General features: G+C 50.1%; 1 protein-coding gene across 1 annotated transcript in view; it reads right to left on the bottom strand.

The window, feature by feature from the left end:
* Positions 1–24,554, bottom strand: part of ALDH9A1 (aldehyde dehydrogenase 9 family member A1) — an 80,094-nt gene extending 55,540 nt beyond the window's left edge. The window contains exon 1 of the mRNA XM_075321977.1: positions 24,413–24,554. Coding sequence (XP_075178092.1) covers positions 24,413–24,457 — 45 coding nt within the window. The 5' untranslated portion in view covers positions 24,458–24,554. The remainder of the gene's footprint in view (positions 1–24,412) is intronic.
* Positions 24,555–25,035: the final 481 nt, after the last annotated feature.

Here is a 25,035-nt window from a genome sequence, read left to right as displayed (position 1 = left end):
AGCATTTTTTATTTTTATTTTTTCTACCAACTATAGGATTTTTAACCATCTGGTTTTCTGTGTAACTCAAAAATCTTTAAAATCGGTGCTATTTTCATATGAAGCGACTGACTAAATATTTAGCTCTGGAATTCATTTTGTTAAACACTTCCATTTATACACCTTTTTTTGTGTGTACTGTAGCATCTTAAAATTTTTACATGTAGGTAATATTGATGGTCTTGATGTATATGTCTTGATAAAGATATATGCCGATATGAGAGGTGGAGATCTGATCTGTATGTTTTATCATCAGGCAGCATTTCTTGATATAGTAACCCGTAACGCCTCTGGCTCTTGTCCACATGGCTAATTTGTAAACTATACAAATTAGCCATGTGGAGCGAAGGCACAAGCCAGAGGCGTCTCTAGGGGGCGCTGTCGGGCTGCCTGATGCAGCGGTGTGGATGTCTGCCAGGTGGGAGCCCCTATTCTGAGCGCAGCTGTCACACTGACAGCCGCACTCATAGAAGCTGCAGCGCGTGGCTCCCACTGCAATTTTCCTTGTGTCTGTGAAACGCGAGGACAATTGAAGCGGTGACGCCGGCGCTGACTTCCGTGTCAGCGCGACGGCTGCCATGTGATCAGGTCAGCTGATCAGACTGCTGACCCGGAAGCCAGCGCCGCAGCGTGGAGGCGGCAGAGAAACGCTTAAGTGCTCCACTGTGGAGCTGAAGACATGGACAGAGGAACATTATGGGGTAAGAGGGGAGTATTTATGAAACAGTATGGGGGAGGAAACCATCTGTGCACACACTATGGGGGGGACAGAGGGTGGGTGAATTGAACCATCTGTGCACACACTATGGGGGGGGGGGGCAATATGTATATACACAGTATGGATGGGGGAGGGAACTATCTGTGGACAGAGTATGGGGAGAGAGAGGATGAGGTTTCATACATGGAGAGAGAGGATGAAGTTTCATGCATGGGGAGAGAGAGGATGATGGGTGATGCATGGGGAGAGAGGATGAGGTTTCATGCATGGGGAGAGAGAGGATGAGGTTTCATGCATGGGGGAGAGAGGATGATGGGTGATGCATGGGGAGAGAGAGGATGATGGGTGATGCATGGGGAGAGAGAGGATGAGGTTTCATGCATGGGGAGAGAGAGGATGAGGTTTCATGCATGGGGAGAGAGAGGATGAGGTTTCATGCATGGGGACAGAGAGGATGAGGTTTCATGCATGGGGACAGAGAGGATGAGGTTTCATGCATGGGGACAGAGAGGATGAGGTTTCATGCATGGGGACAGAGAGGATGAGGTTTCATGCATGGGGACAGAGAGGATGAGGTTTCATGCATGGGGACAGAGAGGATGAGGTTTCATGCATGGGGACAGAGAGGATGAGGTTTCATGCATGGGGACAGAGAGGATGAGGTTTCATGCATGGGGACAGAGGATGTGGAGCAAAGTGGAAAGAAATTTTGAGGACACAGAATAAAGAGTGATGGGGACATGGTATGAGGAGCAAGTGGGCAGGATGGGGAGTGAGGTGGAAAAGTATATGGACACACACGAGGTAGTGAGGAGACAGGAAGGGATGAGAAGAATGTGAGGGGCACAGAATAAAGACTGGGTAGTGGAGGGGGTGGTATGGAGAGGAGGCAGAATGGGAGGACAGTGTGAGGTTACAGCAAGGAGGGGGGAGTGTGATGAGGGCACAGTATAAAGACGGTGCAGTATAAGGGGACACAGTGTAAGGCTCCCTTCACACGTCCGTGATACACGTGCGTGTTTGGTCCGTTTCCGTATATACCGGAGACACGGCCAAACGTGCACCAATGTTAATCTATGATTGTGGTCACACGTCCGTTATTTCATTATGTCCGTGTGTGCGTGTCCGTGATCCATATGTGTTTGCGTTTGGCACGGATGCATGTCCGTTATCTGCACGGAGCACGCACACGTGGACACAATGAAAGTCTATGGGTATGTGCACACACGTTAGTAAACACGTATGCATCTACCTATAGTCCGTGTCCGTTTGGTGTTTTTATTTCTAGTGATGTCGGCTATTCTTTCTATTTCTGTGTATGTCCGTCAATCTCCCTGAGTCCGTCGGTCAGTCTCTCTGTCGGTCTCTCTGTCTGTCTGTCCCTCTCTCACAGTCTGTCGGTCAGTTTCCCCCCCTCTCTCATACTTACCGTTCCCCGATCTCCGGCGCAGCGCTGCACGGCATTCACACTGCTGCGGCGGCTTTTACTATTTTGAAAAAGCCGGCCGCCCATTAAACACAATCTCCTATTCCCTGCTTTCCCCGCCCACCGGCGCCTATGATTGGTTACAGTGAGACACGCCCCCACGCTGAGTGACAGGTGTCACACTGCACCCAATCACAGCAGCCGGTGGGCGTGTCTATACTGTGCAGTAAAATAAATAAATAAATAATTAAAAAAAAACGGCGTGCGGTTCCCCCCAATTTTAATGCCAGCCAGATAAAGCCATACGGCTGAAGGCTGGTATTCTCAGGATGGGGAGCTCCACGTTATGGGGAGCCCCCCACCCTAACAATATCAGTCAGCAGCCGCCCAGAATTGCCGCATACATTATATGCGACAGTTCTGGGGCTGTACCCGGCTCTTCCCGATTTGCCCTGGTGCTTTGGCAAATCGGGGTAATAAGGAGTTATTGGCAGCCCATAGCTGCCAATAAGTCCTAGATTAAATCATGTCAGGCGTCTATGAGACACCCTCCATGATTAATCTGTAAGTTACAGTAAATAAACACACACACACACACCAGAAAAAATCCTTTATTAGAAATAAAAACACACACACATTCCCTGGTTCACCACTTTAATCATCCCCGAAAAAGCCCTCCATGTCCGGCGTCATCCAGGATGCTCCAGCGTCGCATCCAGCGCTGCTGCATGGAGGTGACAGGAGCTGCAGAAGACACCGCCGCTCCGGTCACCTCCACGCAGCTAATGAAGACAGCCGTGCGATCAGCTGAGCTGTCACAGAGGTTACCCGCTGTCACTGGATCCAGTGACAGCGGGTAACCTCTGTGACAGCTCAGCTGATCGCACGGCTGTCTTCATTAGCTGCGTGGAGGTGACCGGAGCGGCGGTGTCTTCTGCAGCTCCTGTCACCTCCATGCAGCAGCGCTGGATGCGACGCTGGAGCATCCTGGATGACGCCGGACATGGAGGGCTTTTTCGGGGATGATTAAAGTGGTGAACCAGGGAATGTGTGTGTGTTTTTATTTCTAATAAAGGATTTTTTCTGGTGTGTGTGTGTTTATTTACTGTAACTTACAGATTAATCATGGAGGGTGTCTCATAGACGCCTGACATGATTAATCTAGGACTTATTGGCAGCTATGGGCTGCCAATAACTCCTTATTACCCCGATTTACCAAAGCACCAGGGCAAATCGGGAAGAGCCGGGTACAGCCCCAGAACTGTCGCATATAATGTATGCAGCAATTCTGGGCGGCTGCTGACTGATATTGTTAGGGTGGGGGGCTCCCCATAACGTGGAGCTCCCCATCCTGAGAATACCAGCCTTCAGCCGTATGGCTTTATCTGGCTGGCATTAAAATTGGGGGGAACCGCACGCCGTTTTTTTTTAATTATTTATTTATTTATTTTACTGCACAGTATAGACACGCCCACCGGCTGCTGTGATTGGGTGCAGTGTGACACCTGTCACTCAGCGTGGGGGCGTGTCTCACTGTAACCAATCATAGGCACCGGTGGGCGGGGAAAGCAGGGAATAGGAGATTGTTTAATGAGCGGCCGGCTTTTTCAAAATAGTAAAAGCCGCCGCAGCAGTGTGAATGCCGTGCAGCACCGGTGATCGGGGATCGGTGAGTATGAGAGAGGGGGGGACACTTCAGTCACTCGGGGGATTAGCGGTCACCGGTGAATCCTTCACAGGTGACCGCTAATCAGTACTCAACACAGACAGAGCCGCGGTATAAGGATGAAGTCGGGTGAAGTTCACCCGAGTTCATTCTCATCGCGCAACTCTGTCTGCTGTCAGCCGACATTTATAAACGACATTGTGCATCACACACACGGACATTACACACGGACATTACACGTACACATACACGTTAATTCCACACGCACACACGGACGTTCTGCACACAAACACGGCTAGCATACGCAATTCACACAGGTGCCACACGGACCATAAAAACGGACACAAAAACGGGACACGGACCCGAAAAACGGCCCGTAACACGTGCGTGTTTTTCACGGACGTGTGAAGGGGGCCTAAAGGACACTGTAAACAGTAGGCTCAGTTTGGAAAGAGGGAATATGGAGGGCATGTACCATAAGAGGGACAGTGTGGGTCATATTTTGTGCAGAGAATACTGGGGCCATTATTTATGCTGGGGCACTGTATAGGGCAGATATTTTTAAGTAGAAGTATTATAATCTTTCTGCTATTTTAGGGGCATCATGTCGGGATGTGCTGCAGAAGACCGGAGAAGATGGAAATCTGCAGAGACGAGATGTGAATGTGAAAGTCATCATTGCGTCAGGACAAGATGAAGAATAGAAAGAAATGACTCAGACAACATCATCTATAAAGGTACCTGAATGTAAATGTTTATTTGTGATACTGACTAGGTCTTATCATTAGGCCTGGGTCCCACTTGTGCATTGCTTCTGATGTGAGCGCAATGGGACCCCCACTGATCAGCTGATTATGGTGCAGGTGTCCGGAAATGCTTATTTCTGGATCTGCTCAGTCCTCTGATGGTGTCCGCGGCCGGGTACTGCACATCCACCTCATTGATTTTAATAGGAGACTGCTGCCACTATCAGAAGACGGAGCAGATCCAGAACTGAGCACTTCCGGCCACCTGCCACCACCGGCCCCTAGTGTAGGGAATTGGCAGGATTGCCAGGTGCCGGACCCCGACCAGTCAGACATTGGTGACCTATCCTAAGGAAAGGTTATTAATGTTAAAGTAGTGGACAATCTCTTTAATAAAGTCTTGTGCCGTCTGACACGTTACGGGTTACTATGTTTTTATTTATGTTGTTAGGAGCATTAACCTCATTAAGACAGCCTTACGGAGATAAACGGCGGCAGAATCAGGTCCTTATTCTGATCCGCCGTTTATAAACGGCAGGCAGAAATAAGTGAATAGCTCCCCCAGCGTCAGAAAATCTCCGGGCAGCTACCGGGGGTAGCTGAGACCCTGGAGATCATGATCCGGGCCAGTTTTTCCGGTCCCCGCTCACGTGATGACCGGTATACACCGTATACCGATCATCAGGTTACAGTAAATGACAGCGCCGGTAAAAAATGATTTATCTCCCATCTGGCATGATCAAACATGTCAGATGGGAGATAAATCTCTTCCCCGATCCCCACCCGGTCGCCCGGTGTCGCCAAAGTGCCCCCCGATCCCCAACCCCCTCCCGAAAATCCAAGATGGCGGCGCGCACCGGCGAGCACAGCAGCGCGCCGCCCGCAATCACCCTTTTTCTCTGGTTTGTGTCGCATGTGCCATAACACATGCGACAGAAACCTGCTCCCTGGGCCCTGCCGGGTCACCCCTTATCCCTCCCGGTGTTCCCCAGTACCTTTTCCAGCCTTCATCCCCCGCGATCCCTCCTCCTTCACAGCAGACGCCGGTCAGTGCGGTCACATGTGCAGAGCAGCGGAGCTCAGCTTCCTGTGTTCAGAGAGCTGCGCTAGCTGCTGCTGCTGCCGCTCGGCACTTTGCAGCTGTGACCCGGGGAGGGTGGGTGCAGATTCTTTGCACCCACTCTCCTCAAATGGAGGGTCTGCACTCCTAGAAAATGGGGGACATGATCCCTGAACGTGTCCCCCATATTCTAGAAGGTCCAGAGTCGACGTGGGACGTCCAAAGTGGATTATAGGGATCCGATCTTTTTTTTTTCTTTTCTTTTCAATACATTGGTGAAGAAGGGAATTTTGTTTACTTACCGTAAATTCCTTTTCTTCTAGCTCCAATTGGGAGACCCAGACAATTGGGGTGTATAGCTACTGCCTCCGGAGGCCACACAAAGTATTACACTAAAAAGTGTAAGGCCCCTCCCCTTCTGGCTATACACCCCCCCGTGGGATCACGGGCTCCTCAGTTTTAGTGCAAAAGCAAGAAGGAGGAAAGCCAATAACTGTTTTAAAGACAAATTCAATCCGAGGAACAACATCGGAGAACTGAACTCTTCAACATGAACAACATGTGCACCCGAAAACACAAAATCCCTAAGAAAACAGGGCGGGTGCTGGGTCTCCCAATTGGAGCTAGAAGAAAAGGAATTTACGGTAAGTAAACAAAATTCCCTTCTTCTTTGTCGCTCCTAATTGGGAGACCCAGACAATTGGGACGTCCAAAAGCAGTCCCTGGGTGGGTAAAAGAATACCTCGTGATAGGGCCGTCAAACAGCCCTTTCCTACAGGTGGGCCACCGCCGCCTGAAGGACTTGTCTACCTAGGCTGGCATCCGCCGAAGCGTAGGTATGCACCTGATAATGCTTGGTGAAAGTGTGCAGACTCGACCAGGTAGCCGCCTGGCACACCTGCTGAGCCGTAGCCTGGTGCCGTAATGCCCAGGACACACCCACGTCTCTGGTAGAATGGGCCTTCAGTCCTGATGGAATCGGAAGCCCAGCAGAACGGTAGGTGTGAAGAATTGATTCCTTGATCCACCGCGCCAGGGTGGATTTGGAAGCTTGCGACCCCTTACGCTGACCAGCGACAAGGATAAAGAGTGCATCCGAGCGGCGCAGGGGCGCCGTGCGGGAAATGTAGATCCTGAGTGCTCTCACCAGATCCAATAAATGCAAACCTTTTTCAAATTGGTGAACTGGATGCGGACACAAAGACGGTAAAGTGATATCCTGGTTGAGATGAAAGGAGGATACCACCTTAGGAAGAAATTCTGGAATTGGACGCAGAACTACCTTGTCCTGGTGAAATACTAGGAAGGGAGATCTGCATGATAACGCCGCCAGCTCGGACACTCTCCGAAGAGACGTGACCGCCACTAGCAAGGCCACTTTCTGTGAAAGACGAGAAAGGGAAACATCCTTCAAAGGCTCGAAAGGCGGCTTCTGGAGAGCAATTAGAACCTTGTTCAGATCCCAGGGCTCCAACGGCCGCTTGTAAGGGGGGACGATATGACAAACCCCTTGCAGGAACGTGCGTACCTGAGGAAGTCGCGCTAGGCGCTTCTGAAAAAATACGGATAGCGCGGAGACTTGACCTTTAAGGGAGCCGAGCGATAAACCTTTTTCCAACCCAGACTGCAGGAAGGAAAGAAAAATAGGCAATGCAAATGGCCAGGGAGAAACTCCCTGAGCAGAGCACCAAGATAAGAATATCTTCCACGTCCTGTGGTAGATCTTGGCGGAGGATGGTTTCCTAGCCTGTCTCATGGTGGCAACCACTTCATGAGATAAACCTGAGGCCGCTAGGATCCAGGACTCAATGGCCACACAGTCAGGTTCAGGGCCGCAGAATTCAGATGGAAAAACGGCCCTTGAGACAGCAAGTCTGGACGGTCTGGCAGAGCCCACGGTTGGCCTACCGTGAGGTGCCACAGATCCGGGTACCACGACCTCCTTGGCCAGTCTGGAGCGACGAGGATGGCGCGGCGGCAGTCGGCCCTGATCTTGCGCAGCACCCTGGGCAACAACGCCAGAGGTGGGAACACATAAGGTAGCCTGAACTGCGACCAATCCTGAACTAGGGCGTCTGCCGCCAGAGCTCGGTAATCGTGGGATCGCGCCATGAAAACCGGGACCTTGTTGTTGTGCCGTGACGCCATCAGGTCGACGTCCGGCATCCCCCAGCGGCGACAGATCTCCTGAAACACGTCCGGGTGAAGGGACCATTCCCCTGCGTCCATGCCCTGGCGACTGAGGAAGTCTGCTTCCCAGTTTTCTACGCCTGGTATGTGAACTGCGGATATGGTGGATGCCGTGTCTTCCACCCACGTCAGAATCCGCCGGACTTCCTGGAAGGCCTGCCGACTGCGTGTTCCCCCTTGGTGGTTGATGTATGCCACCGCTGTGGAGTTGTCCGACTGAATTCGGATCTGCTTGCCTGCTAGCCACTGCTGGAAGGCTTGTAGGGCAAGATAGACTGCTCTGATTTCCAGAACATTGATTTGAAGGGTGGACTCTTTCCGAGTCCACGTACCGTGAGCCCTGTGGTGGAGAAACACTGCTCCCCACCCTGACAGGCTCGCGTCTGTCGTGACCACCGCCCAGGATGGGGGTAGGAACGACTTTCCTTTCGACAATGAGGTGGGAAGAAGCCACCACCGGAGAGAGTCCTTGGCTGTCAGAGAGGGAGACATCCCTGTCGAGGGATGTCGACTTCCCGTCCCATTGGCGGAGAATGTCCCATTGAAGTGGACGCAGATGAAACTGCGCGAAAGGAACTGCTTCCATTGCTGCTACCATCTTCCCTAGGAAGTGCATGAGGCGCCTCAAGGGGTGCGACTGGCCCTGAAGGAGAGATTGCACCCCTGTCTGTAGTGAACACTGTTTGTCCAGTGGAAGTTTCACTATCGCTGAGAGAGTATGAAACTCCATGCCAAGATATGTTAGTGATTGGGTCGGGGTTAGATTTGACTTTGAAAAGTTGATAATCCACCCGAAACCCTGGAGAGTCTTCAGTGCCACGTTCAGGCTGTGCTGGCATGCCTCTTGAGAGGGTGCCTTGATAAGTAGATCGTCCAAATACGGAATCAAAGAGTGACCTTGCGAGTGCAGGACTGCCACTACTGCTGCCATAACCTTGGTAAAGACCCGAGGGGCTGTCGCCAGCCCGAAAGGTAGAGCTACGAACTGCAGGTGTTCGCTTCCTACAACGAAGCGTAGAAAACGCTGATGCTCTGGCGCAATCGGCACGTGGAGATAAGCATCCTTGATGTCTATTGATGCTAGGAAATCTCCTTGAGACATTGAGGCGATGACGGAGCGGAGGGATTCCATCCGGAACCGCCTGGTTTTCACGTGTTTGTTGAGCAGCTTTAGATCCAGGACGGGACGGAACGACCCGTCCTTCTTTGGCACCACAAACAAATTGGAGTAAAAACCGCGACCTCGTTCCTGAAGAGGAACGGGAGTCACCACTCCTTCCGCCTTTAGGGCGGACACCGCTTGCAGAAGAGCATCTGCTCGGTCGGGAGGTGGAGAAGTTCTGAAGAAGCGAGTTGGAGGACGAGAACTGAACTCTATCCTGTACCCGTGAGACAGAATGTCTCTCACCCAACGGTCTTTGACCTGTGACAGCCAAATGTCGCCAAAGCGGGAGAGCCTGCCACCGACCGAGGATGCGGAGAGAGGAGGCTGAAAGTCATGAGGAAGCAGTCTTGGTAACGGTTCTTCCGGCTGTCTTTTTTGGTCGTGATTGAGTCCGCCAAGAATCTGAGCCCCTCTGATCCTTTTGAGTCCTTTTGGACGAGGAGAATTGGGACCTGCCTGAGCCTCGAAAGGACCGAAAACCAGACTGTCCCCTCCTCTGTTGGGGTTTGTTTTGTCTGGGTTGAGGTAAGGATGAATCCTTACCCTTGGAGTGTTTAATGATTTCATCCAAACGCTCACCAAACAGTCGGTCACGAGAAAAAGGCAAACTGGTTAAGCACTTCTTGGAAGCAGAATCTGCCTTCCATTCTCTCAACCACAAGGCTCTACGTAAAACCACGGAGTTGGCCGACGCCACTGCCGTACGGCTCGTAGAGTCTAGGACAGCATTAATCGCGTAAGACGCGAATGCAGACATTTGAGAGGTCAAGGGCGCCACCTGCGGAGCAGATGTACGTGTGACCGTGTCGACCTGTGTAAGCCCAGCTGAAATAGCTTGGAGTGCCCATACGGCTGCGAATGCTGGCGCCAACGACGCTCCAATAGCTTCATAGATGGATTTCAACCAGAGCTCCATCTGTCTGTCAGTGGCATCTTTAAGTGCCGCCCCATCTTCCACTGCAACTAAGGATCTAGCTGCAAGCCTGGAGATTGGAGGGTCCACCTTGAGACACTGGGTCCAGCCCTTGACCACGTCAGGGGGAAAAGGATATCGTGTATCTTTAAGCCGTTTGGAGAAACGCTTATCTGGATAAGCGTGGTGTTTCTGGATAGCGTCTCTAAAGTCAGAGTGGTCCAGAAAAGTGCTCAATTTACGCTTGGGATACCTGAAATGGAATTTCTCCTGCTGTGAGGCTGACTCCTCCGCAGGAGGAGCTGGTGGAGAAATATCTAACATTCTATTGATGGACGCTATAAGATCATTCACTATGGCGTCACCATCAGGTGTATCCAGATTGAGAACGGTCCCAGGATCAGAATCCTGATCAGCCACATCCGCCTCATCACACAGAGTCGTCCAGCTGGGACCCTGACCAGTGTGATGAAGTTGAGGGCCGCTCATAGCGAGCCCGCTTAGGCCGTCTGGGACTGTCGTCCGAGTCAGAGTCGTCACCCTGGGGTGCATGCGACACCTCCTGAGCTCGGGAGTGTTCCAGCTGAGGGGGACCAGGGAGCAATGATTCAACAGTGCCCATGGTCTGAGTTACTGGTCTAGACTGCAATGTTTCAAGAATTTTAGACATAGTCATAGACAATCTGTCAGCAAAAGCTGCAAACTCCGTCCCTGTCACCTGGACAGCATTCACAGGTGGTTCTCCCTGGGTCACCTCTAGCAGAGGCCCCGGCTGAGCAAGTGCCGCAGGGGCCGAGCACTGCACACAATGGGGGTCAGTGGAACCTGCCGGTAGAGCAGCCCCACATGCGGTACAAGCAGCATATAAAGTCTGTGCCTTGGCACGTTTGCTTTTTGCGGACGACATGCTGTTGTCTGCCTTGAGTAACCTAGGAGGGTATATAGCAGAGAGTCACCAGCGACCGTACAGTGTAATGTATAGCATGCAAGCACAAAAATACAAAGTACACTTCGGCACAAGTGGGGGTGAGCCCTTGAGGGCTGCTTACCGCCCGCTGAAAAGCGGGTGTGAGGTCGCAGAATCCCGTGTCTGGGTCTCCCAGTCTCCCCTCTCCAGCTCAGCGTGCAGACAGGAATGGCTGCCGGCGTCCTGTGAGGAGGGGCGGACCGTGGGCGTGCCACAAACAAAGTGCGGGAAACTGGCGTCCCACTGTGCCCAGTGTGAGGGCTGGAGTATGTAAAGCAGACTCCAGCCCTCAGCGCTGATGGTCTGTACAGCGTCCCGCCCTCCCCCTGACTGGCAGGTCTGGGGGCGGGAACGAAACGAACTAGGCCGCAAAAGCCGGGGACTGTAGTAATAAGCGCGGCCGTCATACATGCACGGCTAGCGCGGAAGTCCCCGGCGCACCACAAGTTCCAGCCGCGTCGCAGTGAAAACTGACCCCAGCGGCCGGCGCGGCCGTTCGTACTAAGTCTACTCACTCAGCAGCGCTGTAGTGAGGAATGGCACAAGCGCAGCAGCGCTGATGTCCCCGGCGCACTAACACGCCCAGCATGCTGCGGTGTGCGCGCGGTATGCCCGGGGACACAGAGTACCTTAACGAAGCAGGGCCCTGTCCGTGACGATACTCAGCTCCATATCCAGCCGATTCTCCGGGGGCTGTGGAAGGAGCACGGTCTCAGAGCCTGGAGACCGGTAAAGTCCCACTTCACCCAGAGCCCTAATGGGGATGGGGAAGGAATCAGCATGTGGGCTCCAGCCTCCGTACCCGCAATGGGTACCTCAACCTTAACAAACACCGCCGACAGAAAGTGGGGTGAGAAGGGAGCATGCTGGGGGCCCTAGTATGGGCCCTCTTTTCTTCCATCCGACATAGTCAGCAGCTGCTGCTGACTAAACAGTGGAGCTATGCGTGGATGTCTGACCTCCTTCGCACAAAGCATAAAACTGAGGAGCCCGTGATCCCACGGGGGGGTGTATAGCCAGAAGGGGAGGGGCCTTACACTTTTTAGTGTAATACTTTGTGTGGCCTCCGGAGGCAGTAGCTATACACCCCAATTGTCTGGGTCTCCCAATTAGGAGCGACAAAGAAAGAGGGAATGGTAGGGGAGTGTTTTTTCAAATATTTTTTTTTTTTTATTACTGTCAATTAGTGATGTCACGGCGTCTATCAGATACCTGACATAACTAATTGCTGGGCTTGATGCCAGGTGACATCACACATCTGGTATCAACCCCATTTATTACCCAGTTTTCCACCGCGCCAGGGCAACGGGATGAGTTGGGGCGAAGCGCCAGGATTGGCGCATCTAATGGATGCGCCACTTCTGGGGCGGCTGAGGCCTGCTATTTTTAGGCTGGGAAGAGTCCAATAACCATGGCTCTTCCCACCCTGAGAATACCGGACCCTAGCTGTCAGCTTCACCTTGGCTGGTATTCCTGGTAATCTAATTTGGGGCGACCCCACGTTTTTTTTTTGTTTTTTTTTTAATTATTTATTTATAAATAATTAAAAAAAAAAAAAAAGCTTGGGGAGCCCTCCAAATTGATCACCAGACAAGATGAAGCTGTCATCTGTGGTTTGCAGGCTACAGCTGTCTGCTTTACCCTAGCTGGCTATCAAAAATAGGGGGGACCTCACGTCATTTATTTTAATTATTTTTTTTTATTTTGGGCTAAATACAAGGCCGGGCACCCTTTAGTGCCACATGAAAGGCACTAAAGGGTGCCAGCTTAGAATATGCAGGGGGGTGGGACGTTCTATATGTTTGACATCTATCCATTCATCCATTGTAGCATTTTAGGCTGTGCGCCCACGATCAGGGTTTGCAGCGTTTTGGGCGCAGAGTGTTTTCCCTGTGTCCATAACGCTGCGTTGTGCAGTAGAAGCACAGTGGAAGGATTTTTAGAAATCTCATGCCCACAGTGCTTCTTTTCTCCGCAGCATAAACCGACCTGTGGTGCAGCTTCCCGAGCCTCAGCATGTCAATTTATGCTGCGGAGATGAGTGTTCTCTGCAGGTAGAATAGAACGAAAGTCCACAGCGGCCTGAACTCTGATCATGGGCATGGGCAGCTGCGTTCTCCTGTGGACAACACTCACATTTCTGCAGGAAGGCTGACACTGTGTACTAGACGCCGTGTCACTGGATCATGGCCACATAGCCTAACAGTGAGAATATTGTTGCTACAGCAACATTTTTGTGAAGTACTTGTGGATTCAAAATGCTTACTATACTCATGAATAAAATCCTTGTGGAGTCCGGTTTCCAAAATGGGGTCACTTGTGGGGGGTTTCTGATGTATAGGTACCCAAGAGGCCCTGCTAATGTGACATGGCGCGCGCAATTTATTTCAACTTTTCCAAAATTCAAATGGTGCTCCTTCCATTCCAAGCCCTCCCATTTATCCAAACAGATGTTTTTGGCCACATGTGGGGTATCCCTGCGCTCACAAGGAATTGGATAACAACCTGTGGGATCCACGGTTTGTTGTTGCCTCTTGAAAAAGTGAGAAATGTGATGCTAAATCAACATTTTTGTGAAAAAAATGAAAATATTAAATATGGCAACCTAAGCTTATCAAATTCTGTGAAGTATTCGTGGATCCAAAATGCTCAATATACACCTAGATAAAAGCCTTGAGGTGTCTTGTTTCCAGAATGGGGTCACTTGTGGGGGACCTCCACTGTTTAGGCACCTTAGGGGCTTTCCAAATGCAACATAGCGTCCGCTAATTATTCCAGCCAATTGTTCAGTCAAATGGCACTTTTTCCCCTCCGAGCCCTGCTGTGCCCTCAAACAGTTGATTTCCACCACACATAAGGTATCAGCATACTCAGGAGAAATTGCACAATAAATTTTATGCTGATTTTTTTTCCTTTTACTCTTGTTAAAAAAAAAAAGCTATCTGGTTGAAGTAACAATTTTGTGGTAAAAATGTATTTTTTATATTTTCACAGCTCAACATTATAAACTTCTGTAAAGCACCTGGGGGTTCAGGGTACTCACCAAACATCTAGATAAATTCCTTGAGGGGTCTATTTTCCAGATTGGGGTCAAAGTGGGGGACCTCCACTGTTTAGTCACCTCAGAGGCTCTCCTAATGCAACATGGCTTCCGCAATTGATTCCAGCCAATTTTGCAGTCAAATGGTGCTCCTTCCCTTCCGAGCTCTGCCGTGTGCCCAGACAGTTGATTTCCACCACATATAAAATATCACCAAACTCAGGAGAAATTGCACAATAAATTTCATGGTGATTTTTTTCCTGTTACCCTTGTGAAAAAAAAAGCTACCTGGTTGAAGTAACAATTTTGTGGTAAAATTTTATTTTTTTATTTTTATGGCTCAACGTTATAAACCTCTGTGAAGCACCTGGGGGTTCAGTGTATTCACCAAACATCTAGATAAATTGCTTGAGAGGCCTAGTTTCCAATATGGGGTCACTTGTGGTGTTTTTTTGCTGTTTACGTACCTTAGGGGTCCTCCAAATGCGACATCGTGCTCGCAATCTTTTTCAGCCAAATTTCCTTTCCAAAATTCAAATATTACTCTTTTCGTTCCAAGCCCTCCCATTTGTCCAAACAAAGGTTTCAGACCACATGTGAGGTATCATCGCGCTCATAAAGTGGGTAACAATCGTTTGGGTCAAAATTTTGGAATTACCTCTTGAAAAAGGGAGAAAATTGATGCTAAAGCAACATTTGAGAAAAAAATGTCAATTTTCAATATGACAACGTAACGTTAGCAAAATCTGTGAAGTACCTGAGGGTCCAAAATGCTCACTGTACCCCTAGATAGAAGCCTTAAGGGGTCTAGTTTCCAAAATGGGGTCACTTGAGGGGGGTTTCTGCTGTTTAGGTACCTTAGGGGGATCTGTAAATGCAACATGGTGCCCGCAATCTATTTCAACCAAATTTGCTTTCCAAAATTCAAATATTGCTCCTTTCGTTCCAAGCTCTCCCATTTACCCAAACAAAGGTTTCTGACCACATGTGGGGTATTGGCACGTTCATAAAGTGGGTAACAAAGTGTGAGGTCCAATTTTTGGTGTGATCTCTTGAAAAAGTAAGAAAATTAGTGCTAAAGCAACATTTTTAGGTAAAATGTTAATTTTTATTTTTTTTCATTCCACATTATTTTAGTTCCTGTGAAGCACCTGAAGGCTTAATAAACTTCTTTGATGTGACTGAGTACCTTGAGGAGTGCAGATTTTAGAGTGGGGTCACTTTTGGGTATTTTCTGTCACCTAGGCCTCTCAAAGTCACTTCAAATGTGATGTGGTCCCTAAAAAATGGTTTTGTAAATTTTGTTGAAAAAAGAAGGGAATTTTGTTACTTACCGTAAATTCCTTTTCTTCTAGCTCTTATTGGGAGACCCAGACGATTGGGTGTATAGCACTGCCTCCGGAGGCCACACAAAGCAATTACACTAAAAAGTGTAAGGCCCCTCCCCTTCTGGCTATACACCCCCAGTGGGATCACTGGCTCACCAGTTTTAGTGCAAAAGCAAGAAGGAGGAAAGCCAATAACTGGTTTAAACAAATTCTCTCCGAGTAACATCGGAGAACTGAAAACCGTTCAACATGAACAACATGTGTACCCGCAAACAAACCAAAAATCCCGAAGGACAACAGGGCGGGTGCTGGGTCTCCCAATAAGAGCTAGAAGAAAAGGAATTTACGGTAAGTAACAAAATTCCCTTCTTCTTCGGCGCTCTATTGGGAGACCCAGACGATTGGGACGTCCAAAAGCTGTCCCTGGGTGGGTAAAGAAATACCTCATGTTAGAGCTGCAAGACAGCCCTCCCCTACGGGGAGGCAACTGCCGCCTCCAGGACTCTTCTACCTAGGCTGGCGTCCGCCGAAGCATAGGTATGCACCTGATAATGTTTGGTGAAAGTGTGCAGACTCGACCAGGTAGCTGCCTGGCACACCTGTTGAGCCGTAGCCTGGTGTCGTAATGCCCAGGATGCACCCACGGCTCTGGTAGAATGGGCCTTCAGCCCTGATGGAACCGGAAGCCCAGCAGAACGGTAGGCTTCAAGAATTGGTTCTTTGATCCATCGAGCCAGGGTGGCCTTAGAAGCCTGCGACCCTTTGCGCTTACCAGCGACAAGGACAAAGAGTGCATCCGAACGGCGCAAGGGCGCCGTGCGGGAAATGTAGATTCTGAGTGCTCTCACCAGATCTAACAAATGTAAATCCTTCTCATATCGATGAACTGCATGAGGACAAAACGAAGGCAAAGAGATATCCTGATTAAGATGAAAAGAGGATACCACCTTCGGGAGAAACTCCTGAATGGGGCGCAGCACAACCTTGTCCTGGTGGAAGACCAGGAAGGGAGCCTTGGATGATAGTGCTGCCAGCTCAGACACTCTCCGAAGAGATGTGATCGCTACGAGAAAAGCCACTTTCTGTGATAGTCTAGAAAGTGAAACCTCCCTCAGAGGCTCGAAGGGCGGCTTCTGGAGGGCAACTAGTACCCTGTTCAGATCCCATGGATCTAACGGCCGCTTGTACGGGGGTACGATATGGCAAACCCCCTGTAGGAACGTGCGCACCTTAGGAAGGCGTGCCAAACGCCTCTGAAAAAAGACGGATAGCGCCGAGACCTGACCTTTAAGGGAGCCGAGCGACAAACCTTTTTCTAACCCAGATTGCAGGAAAGAAAGAAAGGTAGGCAATGCAAATGGCCAGGGAGACACTCCCTGAGCAGAGGACCAGGATAAGAATATCCTCCACGTTCTGTGGTAGATCTTAGCGGACGTGGGCTTCCTAGCCTGTCTCATGGTGGCAACGACCCCTTGGGACAATCCTGAAGACGCTAGGATCCAGGACTCAATGGCCACACAGTCAGGTTCAGGGCCGCAGAATTCCGATGGAAAAACGGCCCTTGGGACAGTAAGTCTGGTCGGTCTGGGAGTGCCCACGGTTGGCCGACCGTGAGCTGCCACAGATCCGGATACCACGCCCTCCTCGGCCAGTCTGGGGCGACAAGTATGACGCGGCTGCAATCGGATCTGATCTTGCGTAGCACTCTGGGCAAGAGTGCCAGAGGTGGAAACACATAAGGGAGCCGGAACTGCGACCAATCTTGCACTAGGGCGTCTGCCGCCAGCGCTCTTTGATCGCGAGACCGTGCCATGAAGGTTGGGACCTTGTTGTTGTGCCGTGACGCCATTAGGTCGACGTCCGGCACCCCCCAGCGGCGACAGATTTCCTGAAACACATCTGGGTGAAGGGACCATTCACCTGCGTCCATGCCCTGGCGACTGAGGAAGTCTGCTTCCCAGTTTTCTACGCCGGGGATGTAAACTGCGGATATGGTGGAGGCTGTGGCTTCCACCCACATCAGAATCCGCCGGACTTCCTGGAAGGCTTGCCGACTGCGTGTCCCCCCTTGGTGGTTGATGTATGCCACCGCTGTGGAGTTGTCCGACTGAATTCGGATCTGCCTTCCTTCCAGCCACTGCTGGAAGGCTAGTAGGGCAAGATACACTGCTCTGATTTCCAGAACATTGATCTGAAGGGTGGACTCCTGCTGAGTCCACGTACCCCGAGCCCTGTGGTGGAGAAAGACTGCTCCCCACCTTGACAGACTCGCGTCTGTCGTGACCACCGCCCAAGACGGTGGTAGGAAGGATCTTCCCTGTGATAATGAGGTGGGAAGAAGCCACCACTGCAGAGAGTCTTTGGCCGTCTGGGAAAGGGAGACTTTCCTGTCCAGGGATGTTGACTTCCCGTCCCATTGGCGGAGAATGTCCCATTGAAGTGGACGCAGATGAAACTGCGCAAACGGAACCGCCTCTATTGCCGCCACCATCTTCCCGAGGAAGTGCATGAGGCGTCTTAAGGAGTGCGACTGACTTTGAAGGAGAGCCTGCACCCCAGTCTGTAGAGACCGCTGCTTGTCCAGCGGAAGCTTCACTATCGCTGAGAGAGTATGAAACTCCATGCCAAGTGATTGGGTCGGTGACAGATTTGACTTTGGGAAGTTGATGATCCACCCGAACGCCTGGAGAGTCTCCAGTGCAACATTCAGGCTGAGTTGGCATGCCTCTTGAGAGGGTGCCTTGACCAGTAGATCGTCCAAGTAAGGGATCACAGAGTGTCCGTGAGAGTGCAAGACTGCTACCACTGCCGCCATGATCTTGGTGAACACCCGAGGGGCTGTCGCCAGACCAAATGGCAGAGCTACGAACTGAAGATGGTCGTCTCCTATCACGAAGCGTAGAAAGCGTTGGTGCTCTGTAGCAATCGGCACGTGGAGATAAGCATCTTTGATGTCTATTGATGCTAGGAAATCTCCTTGAGACATTGAGGCAATGACTGAGCGGAGGGATTCCATCCGGAACCGCCTGGCGTTCACATGCTTGTTGAGCAGTTTTAGGTCCAGAACAGGACGGAAGGAGCCGTCCTTTTTTGGAACCACAAAGAGATTGGAGTAAAATCCTCGCCCCCGTTCCTGAGGGGGGACAGGGATCACGACTCCTTCTGCTCTTAGAGAGTCCACCGCCTGCAGCAGGGCATCTGCTCGGTTGGGGTGTGGGGAGGTTCTGAAGAACCGAAGTGGAGGCCGAGAACTGAACTCTATTCTGTACCCGCGAGACAAAATGTCTGTTACCCACCGGTCTTTGACCTGTGACAGCCAAATGTCGCAAAAGCGGGAGAGCCTGCCACCGACCGAGGATGCGGAGGGAGGAGGCCGAAAGTCATGAGGTAGCCGCTTTGGAAGCGGTTCCTCCATTTGCTTTCCTGGGGCGTGAGTGAGCCCGCCAGGAATCTGAGCTCCCTTGTTCTTTCTGAGTCCTTTTGGACGAGGAGAATTGGGCCTTGCCCGAGCCTCGAAAGGACCGAAACCTCGACTGCCACTTTTTCTGTTGAGGTTTACTTGCTCTGGGCTGTGGTAAGGAAGAGTCCTTACCCTTGGACTGTTTTATGATTTCAGCCAATGGCTCACCAAACAGTCTGTCTCTAGATAATGGCAAGCTGGTTAAGCATTTTTTGGAACCAGCATCTGCTTTCCAGTCCTTTAACCACAAGGCTCTGCGCAAAACCACAGAATTGGCGGACGCCATAGCGGTACGGCTCGTAGATTCTAGGACAGCATTGATAGCATAGGTCGCAAACGCAGACATTTGCGAAGTTAGGGACGCCACTTGCGGCACTGCTGGATGTATGATATCATCCACCTGTGCTAAACCAGCTGAAATAGCTTGGAGTGCCCACACGGCCGCGAATGCTGGAGCAAACGACGCGCCGATAGCTTCATAGACAGATTTCAACCAAAGGTCCATCTGTCTGTCGTTGGCATCTTTAAGTGAAGCGCCATCCTCTACTGCGACCATGGATCTAGCCGCAAGCTTGGAAATTGGGGGATCCACCTTTGGACACTGGGTCCAGCGTTTGGCCACCTCAGAGGGAAAAGGATAACGGGTAGCCTTAGAACGTTTAGAGAAACGCTTGTCTGGATGAGCGTCGTGTTTCTGGATCGATTCTCTGAAGTCAGAGTGGTCCAAAAAAAGCACTTAATTTACGCTTGGGATACAGGAAATGGAACTTCTCCTGCTGTGCAGCTGCCTCCTCTGCAGAAGGGGCTGGGGGAGAAATATCCAACAGTCTATTAATTGCCGATATAAGGTCATTAACCATGGCGTCACCATCAGGGGCATCCAGATTGAGAGGGGCCTCAGGATTAGAATCCTGATCACCGTCCTCAGTCTCATCACAGAGAGACTCTTCTCGCTGAGACCCTGAGCAGTGTGATGACGTGGAGGGTCTTTCCCAGCGAGCTCGCTTAGGCTGCCTGGGACTGTCATCTGAGTCAGAGACTTCAGCCTGTGATGCTTGAGACCCCCTTGAAGTACGGATTAGTTCCAACTGAGGGGGACCGGAGAGCATAGACACAGCAGTGTCCATGGTCTGAGTAACTGGCCTGGACTGCAAGGTCTCCAGGATTTTTGTCATAGTCACAGACATTTTATCAGCAAAAACTGCAAAGTCTGTCCCCGTCACCGGGGCAGGGTTCACAGGCGTCTCTGCCTGGGCCACTACCACCATAGGCTCTGGCTGACGAAGTGCCACTGGGACTGAACATTGCACACAATGTGAGTCATTGGAGCCTGCCGGTAGATCAGCCCCACATGCAGTACAAACAGTGTACACAGCCTGTGCCTTGGCACCCTTGCGTTTTGCGGATGACATGTTGCTGCCTCCTCAGAGCAGTACAGGGTGTCCAGCCAAGAAGCGACCTTACAGTGCAACTATATATATATATATTATATATATATATATATATATATATATATATATATATATATATATATATATATATATATATATATGGTACCAAGAAAAAAGTACACTAATATAACACTGAGGCACTAGTGGGGCCAGCACTAAAGTGCAGCTTACCGCCCGCTTAGGAGCGGGTGTGTGGTCGCCGAAATCCCTTTAGTCTGGGTCTCCCAGAGCCTGCTGCCTCTCCCCAGCCAGACCGCATGTGTAATGGCTGCCGGCGTCCTTGTGGAGAGGGGGGGCGGGCCCTGGGCGTATACAGACGAAGAGCGGGAAGCCTGCTTCCCACTGTGCCTAGTGAGAGGGCTGGAGCATGTAAATAAAGCTCCAGCCCTCGGCGCTGCCAATTGAGCAGCGTCTCTCCCCTACCCTGATTGACAGGGTGGGGGCGGGAACGAAGCGGCGCTAGGCCGCAGAAGCCGGGGGCTAAAGTTAGAAGCGCCGCCGCCGTAAAAGCGCGGTCGGCGCAAAGTCCCCGGCGCACCACAAGTCGCAGCTGCGCCGCCGCTCCAGTAGCGGTCGGCGCAGTAGTTCCCAACATGTAACGTCACTCAGCGAAGCTGCAGTGACCTAACCCCAGCGCACAGCGCTACTGTCCCCGGCGCACTATAACGCTCAGCAAGCCTTGAGAGTGTCCGTGCCTGCCGGGGACACAGAGTACCTGAAAGTTGCAGGGCCTTGTCCCTGAACGGCACTCCCGCTCCAAATCCAGCAGGTTCTCTGGGTCTGTGGATGGAGCCCGGCCTCAGGGCTTGGGGGCCGGCAAGATCCCACTTCCACAGAGCCCTCCAGGGGATGTGGAAGGAAAACAGCATGTGGGCTCCAGCCTCTGTACCAGCAATAGGTACCTCAACCTTACAAGCACCACCGCGGGTGAGAAGGGAGCATGCTGGGGGCCCCATATGGGCCCTCTTTTCTTCCATCCGATATAGCCAGCAGCTACTGCTGACTACAAACAGTGGAGCTATGCGTGGATGACTGACCTCCTTCGCACAAAGCAGAAAACTGGTGAGCCAGTGATCCCACTGGGGGTGTATAGCCAGAAGGGGAGGGGCCTTACACTTTTTAGTGTAATTGCTTTGTGTGGCCTCCGGAGGCAGTGCTATACACCCAATCGTCTGGGTCTCCCAATAGAGCGCCGAAGAAATGGGAAATTGCTGATGAACTTTGAAACCTTCTAACTTCCTAACCCCAAAAAATTTTGTTTCAAAAATTGCGCTGATGTAAAGTAGACCAGTGGGAAATGTTATTTATTAACTATTTTGTGTGACATAACTCTCTGGTTTATGGGCATAAAAATTAAAAGTTTGAAAATTGCAAAATTTTAAAAAAAATTGTCAAATTTCAGATTTTTTCACAAAGAAAATAAAAAAATATCATCCTAAATTTACCTCTAACATGAAGCCCAATATGTCACTAGAAAACATTCTTAGAATCACCGGGATCCATTGAAGCGTTCCAGAGTTATAGCCTTATAAAAGGAACACTGGTCAAAATTACAAAAAATGGCCTGGGCATTAAGTACCAAACTGGCTTCGTCCTTAAGGGGTTAAAGGGGTTGTCCAAATTTGTGATGAGTCTGCAGTCACTCTGGCTGCAGACTTCTGAATTTTCACAGTGTGCACTCTGCACGCTGTCAGGATTCTCTGGTGCCGGCGGTGACAGTGGGAGGTTATGAAGCTGCAAGTATGTGATTTACATAGATATGGTCACGTGCTGAACAGACATGCTCAATGAAAATGAATTGACTGAGGCTGGACACATCAAATCAGAATGTGGCCAGAAGTGTACAAATCTCATACTTGTGCTCACATGATCGTCCACTGTCTCCGGCACACCCCGCCGCAGCCCCGCTACTCAATGTCGGCCGGCAGCCAACCCCCCCCTCCCCTCCCCCGCCCGCTCCTTGCCTCAGAGATCCGTACCAGCAAATATTTTTTTTTACAAAAAAAGCACTGTTTAATACGGATATATCAAATGGAATTTTTTATTTAATTTTTCCTTTCTTTCTCTACAGGGTTAAACAAAAGGTCAGACCTGCTGCTCCTTCATTGAACAGCTTTTGCCATCTTGTTTGTTATGCATGCATAATTATTGTCATCATGGTCACCTGTTATATCTGCTATTTAATTCATGTTCGATCTTACCTCCTGATGTTCATGACTAAGGACGATCGCGTCTGAAACGCGCAGATCGGAGGAGTTATGTTTTATTCTTCCCCCTTTTTAACAATTATTGGAATAAAATGAAATTTTAGCTTTATTTCAAATTTCTATGGACATTCTTTGTGCTGGGGATCCACCTTTTTTGATTGACTACAGCCTTCTTGACCCACGAGCACCGTCCAGATTTTCCTTCCTGGAATGACTACATGGTGGTGAGCGGATTCACTTTTTCCCAATGTGACAGCATACAGCAGGCCTACACATGGACCCAATGTGACAGCATACAGCAGGCCTACACATGGACCCAATGTGACAGCATACAGCAGGCCTACACATGGACCCAATCTGACAGCATACAGCAGGCCTACACATGGACCCAATCTGACAGCATACAGCAGGCCTACACATGGACCCAATCTGACAGCATACAGCAGGCCTACACATGGACCCAATCTGACAGCATACAGCAGGCCTACACATGGACCCAATCTGACAGCATACAGCAGGCCTACACATGGACCCAATCTGACAGCATACAGCAGGCCTACACATGGACCCAATCTGACAGCATACAGCAGGCCTACACATGGACCCAATCTGACAGCATACAGCAGGCCTACACATGGACCCAATCTGACAGCATACAGCAGGCCTACACATGGACCCAATCTGACAGCATACAGCAGGCCTACACATGGACCCAATCTGACAGCATACAGCAGGCCTACACATGGACCCAATCTGACAGCATACAGCAGGCCTACACATGGACCCAATCTGACAGCATACAGCAGGCCTACACATGGACCCAATCTGACAGCATACAGCAGGCCTACACATGGACCCAATCTGACAGCATACAGCAGGCCTACACATGGACCCAATCTGACAGCATACAGCAGGCCTACACATGGACCCAATCTGACAGCATACAGCAGGCCTACACATGGACCCAATCTGACAGCATACAGCAGGCCTACACATGGACCCAATCTGACAGCATACAGCAGGCCTACACATGGACCCAATCTGACAGCATACAGCAGGCCTACACATGGACCCAATCTGACAGCATACAGCAGGCCTACACATGGACCCAATCTGACAGCATACAGCAGGCCTACACATGGACCCAATCTGACAGCATACAGCATACAGCAGGCCTGCACATGGACCCAATCTGACAGCATACAGCAGGCCTGCACATGGACCCAATCTGACAGCATACAGCAGGCCTGCACATGGACCCAATCTGACAGCATACAGCAGGCCTACACATGGACCCAATCTGACAGCATACACCAGGCCTACACATGGACCCAATCTGACAGCATACACCAGGCCTACACATGGACCCAATCTGACAGCATACAGCAGGCCTACACATGGACCCAATCTGACAGCATACAGCAGGCCTACACATGGACCTAATCTGACAGCATACAGCAGGCCTACACATGGACCCAATCTGATAGCATACAGCAGGCCTACACATGGACCCAATCTGACAGTATACAGCAAGATGTACAAAAATTCAGAGTCATTGGGAGATTTGTGAAGTACACCAAGTGATTTATTTTATGATGTATACAATTTTATTGTTAGATCTGGTGAGAACCTCATTAAAACATCTGACATATCACTGAGTGTCAAAAAGGACCTATACCTATAATAACAGTAAAAACTGACAAAAACTGACAATCTTTTTGGCCAATTATCATCATCTTGCTGCAGATTTAACTATTTTCAGTAGAAAGAGTGAATTTTGCTATAAAGCCTGCAGAACTTTGTAGCACAGTGAAGAAGAAACAAGGGACCACTGCCCATCTAGGCTGTAGAAAGGGTCAGCCCCTGGGACTGCAGTAAAAAAAAGAAGGAGCTGTGCATTTTCTATGCTAGTACATGACAGTTTACGGTGTATTAGCCATTTCAGCAACTGTGGGAGACCACTTTAAAGTAAAACTATTAAACTTCTGTTATTGGTCAATTTAATTCAAAATATCAGACGTAGGTGAAATACTGACCCTGATAATACGAGCAGCCTCCAACAAGACACGGCTTCGCTCCATTCCAGATTTCTGGCTCCATATTTTAAAGGCAGTCTTGGCACTTTGAATGGCTTCATTCACCTCTTTCTCTCCGGAGCAAGCAAAGGTTGTAATAACTCGCCCTAGAACAGCATAGCCAGATCAGCAGTTATAGTCCACACATAGAAAAAGATGGGTAGTGCTTACAATGTAACATAATGAAGACCTGTGATGTGAAGTGCTACTGACGTCTTCTGGAACACAGCAACAAATGTAACTTTATAAAGAATATGGTAAAAAACCTCTGTAAAATCACCTTCCTGAAATTGTCAACAGCCAAGAAGTGATCAATAATAAATGTCTTTGCAACAAATTTTGCATAAATAAACAGTACAGTGGAACCCTGCTTAACGAGAACAATCCGTTCTGGAACTGTGCTTGTTAACCAAGTTACTCGTTAGGCAAAGCAAGATTTTCCATAGGAAATCATTGCAATGCAGACGATTCGTTCCACAACTTGTTAAATGTCCCATCCTGGTCCCCTATTCTGTCATTCCACACATGCACAAACACACAGAAACACACATGCACATATTATATGCTCACCTTACCTACCGTTC

Source organism: Anomaloglossus baeobatrachus, chromosome 8 (genome assembly GCF_048569485.1).
Source record: "Anomaloglossus baeobatrachus isolate aAnoBae1 chromosome 8, aAnoBae1.hap1, whole genome shotgun sequence".
Classification (NCBI taxonomy): domain Eukaryota; kingdom Metazoa; phylum Chordata; class Amphibia; order Anura; family Aromobatidae; genus Anomaloglossus; species Anomaloglossus baeobatrachus.
Note: the sequence above shows the minus strand (reverse complement) of the source record. Positions and strands in the feature narration are given on the sequence as shown.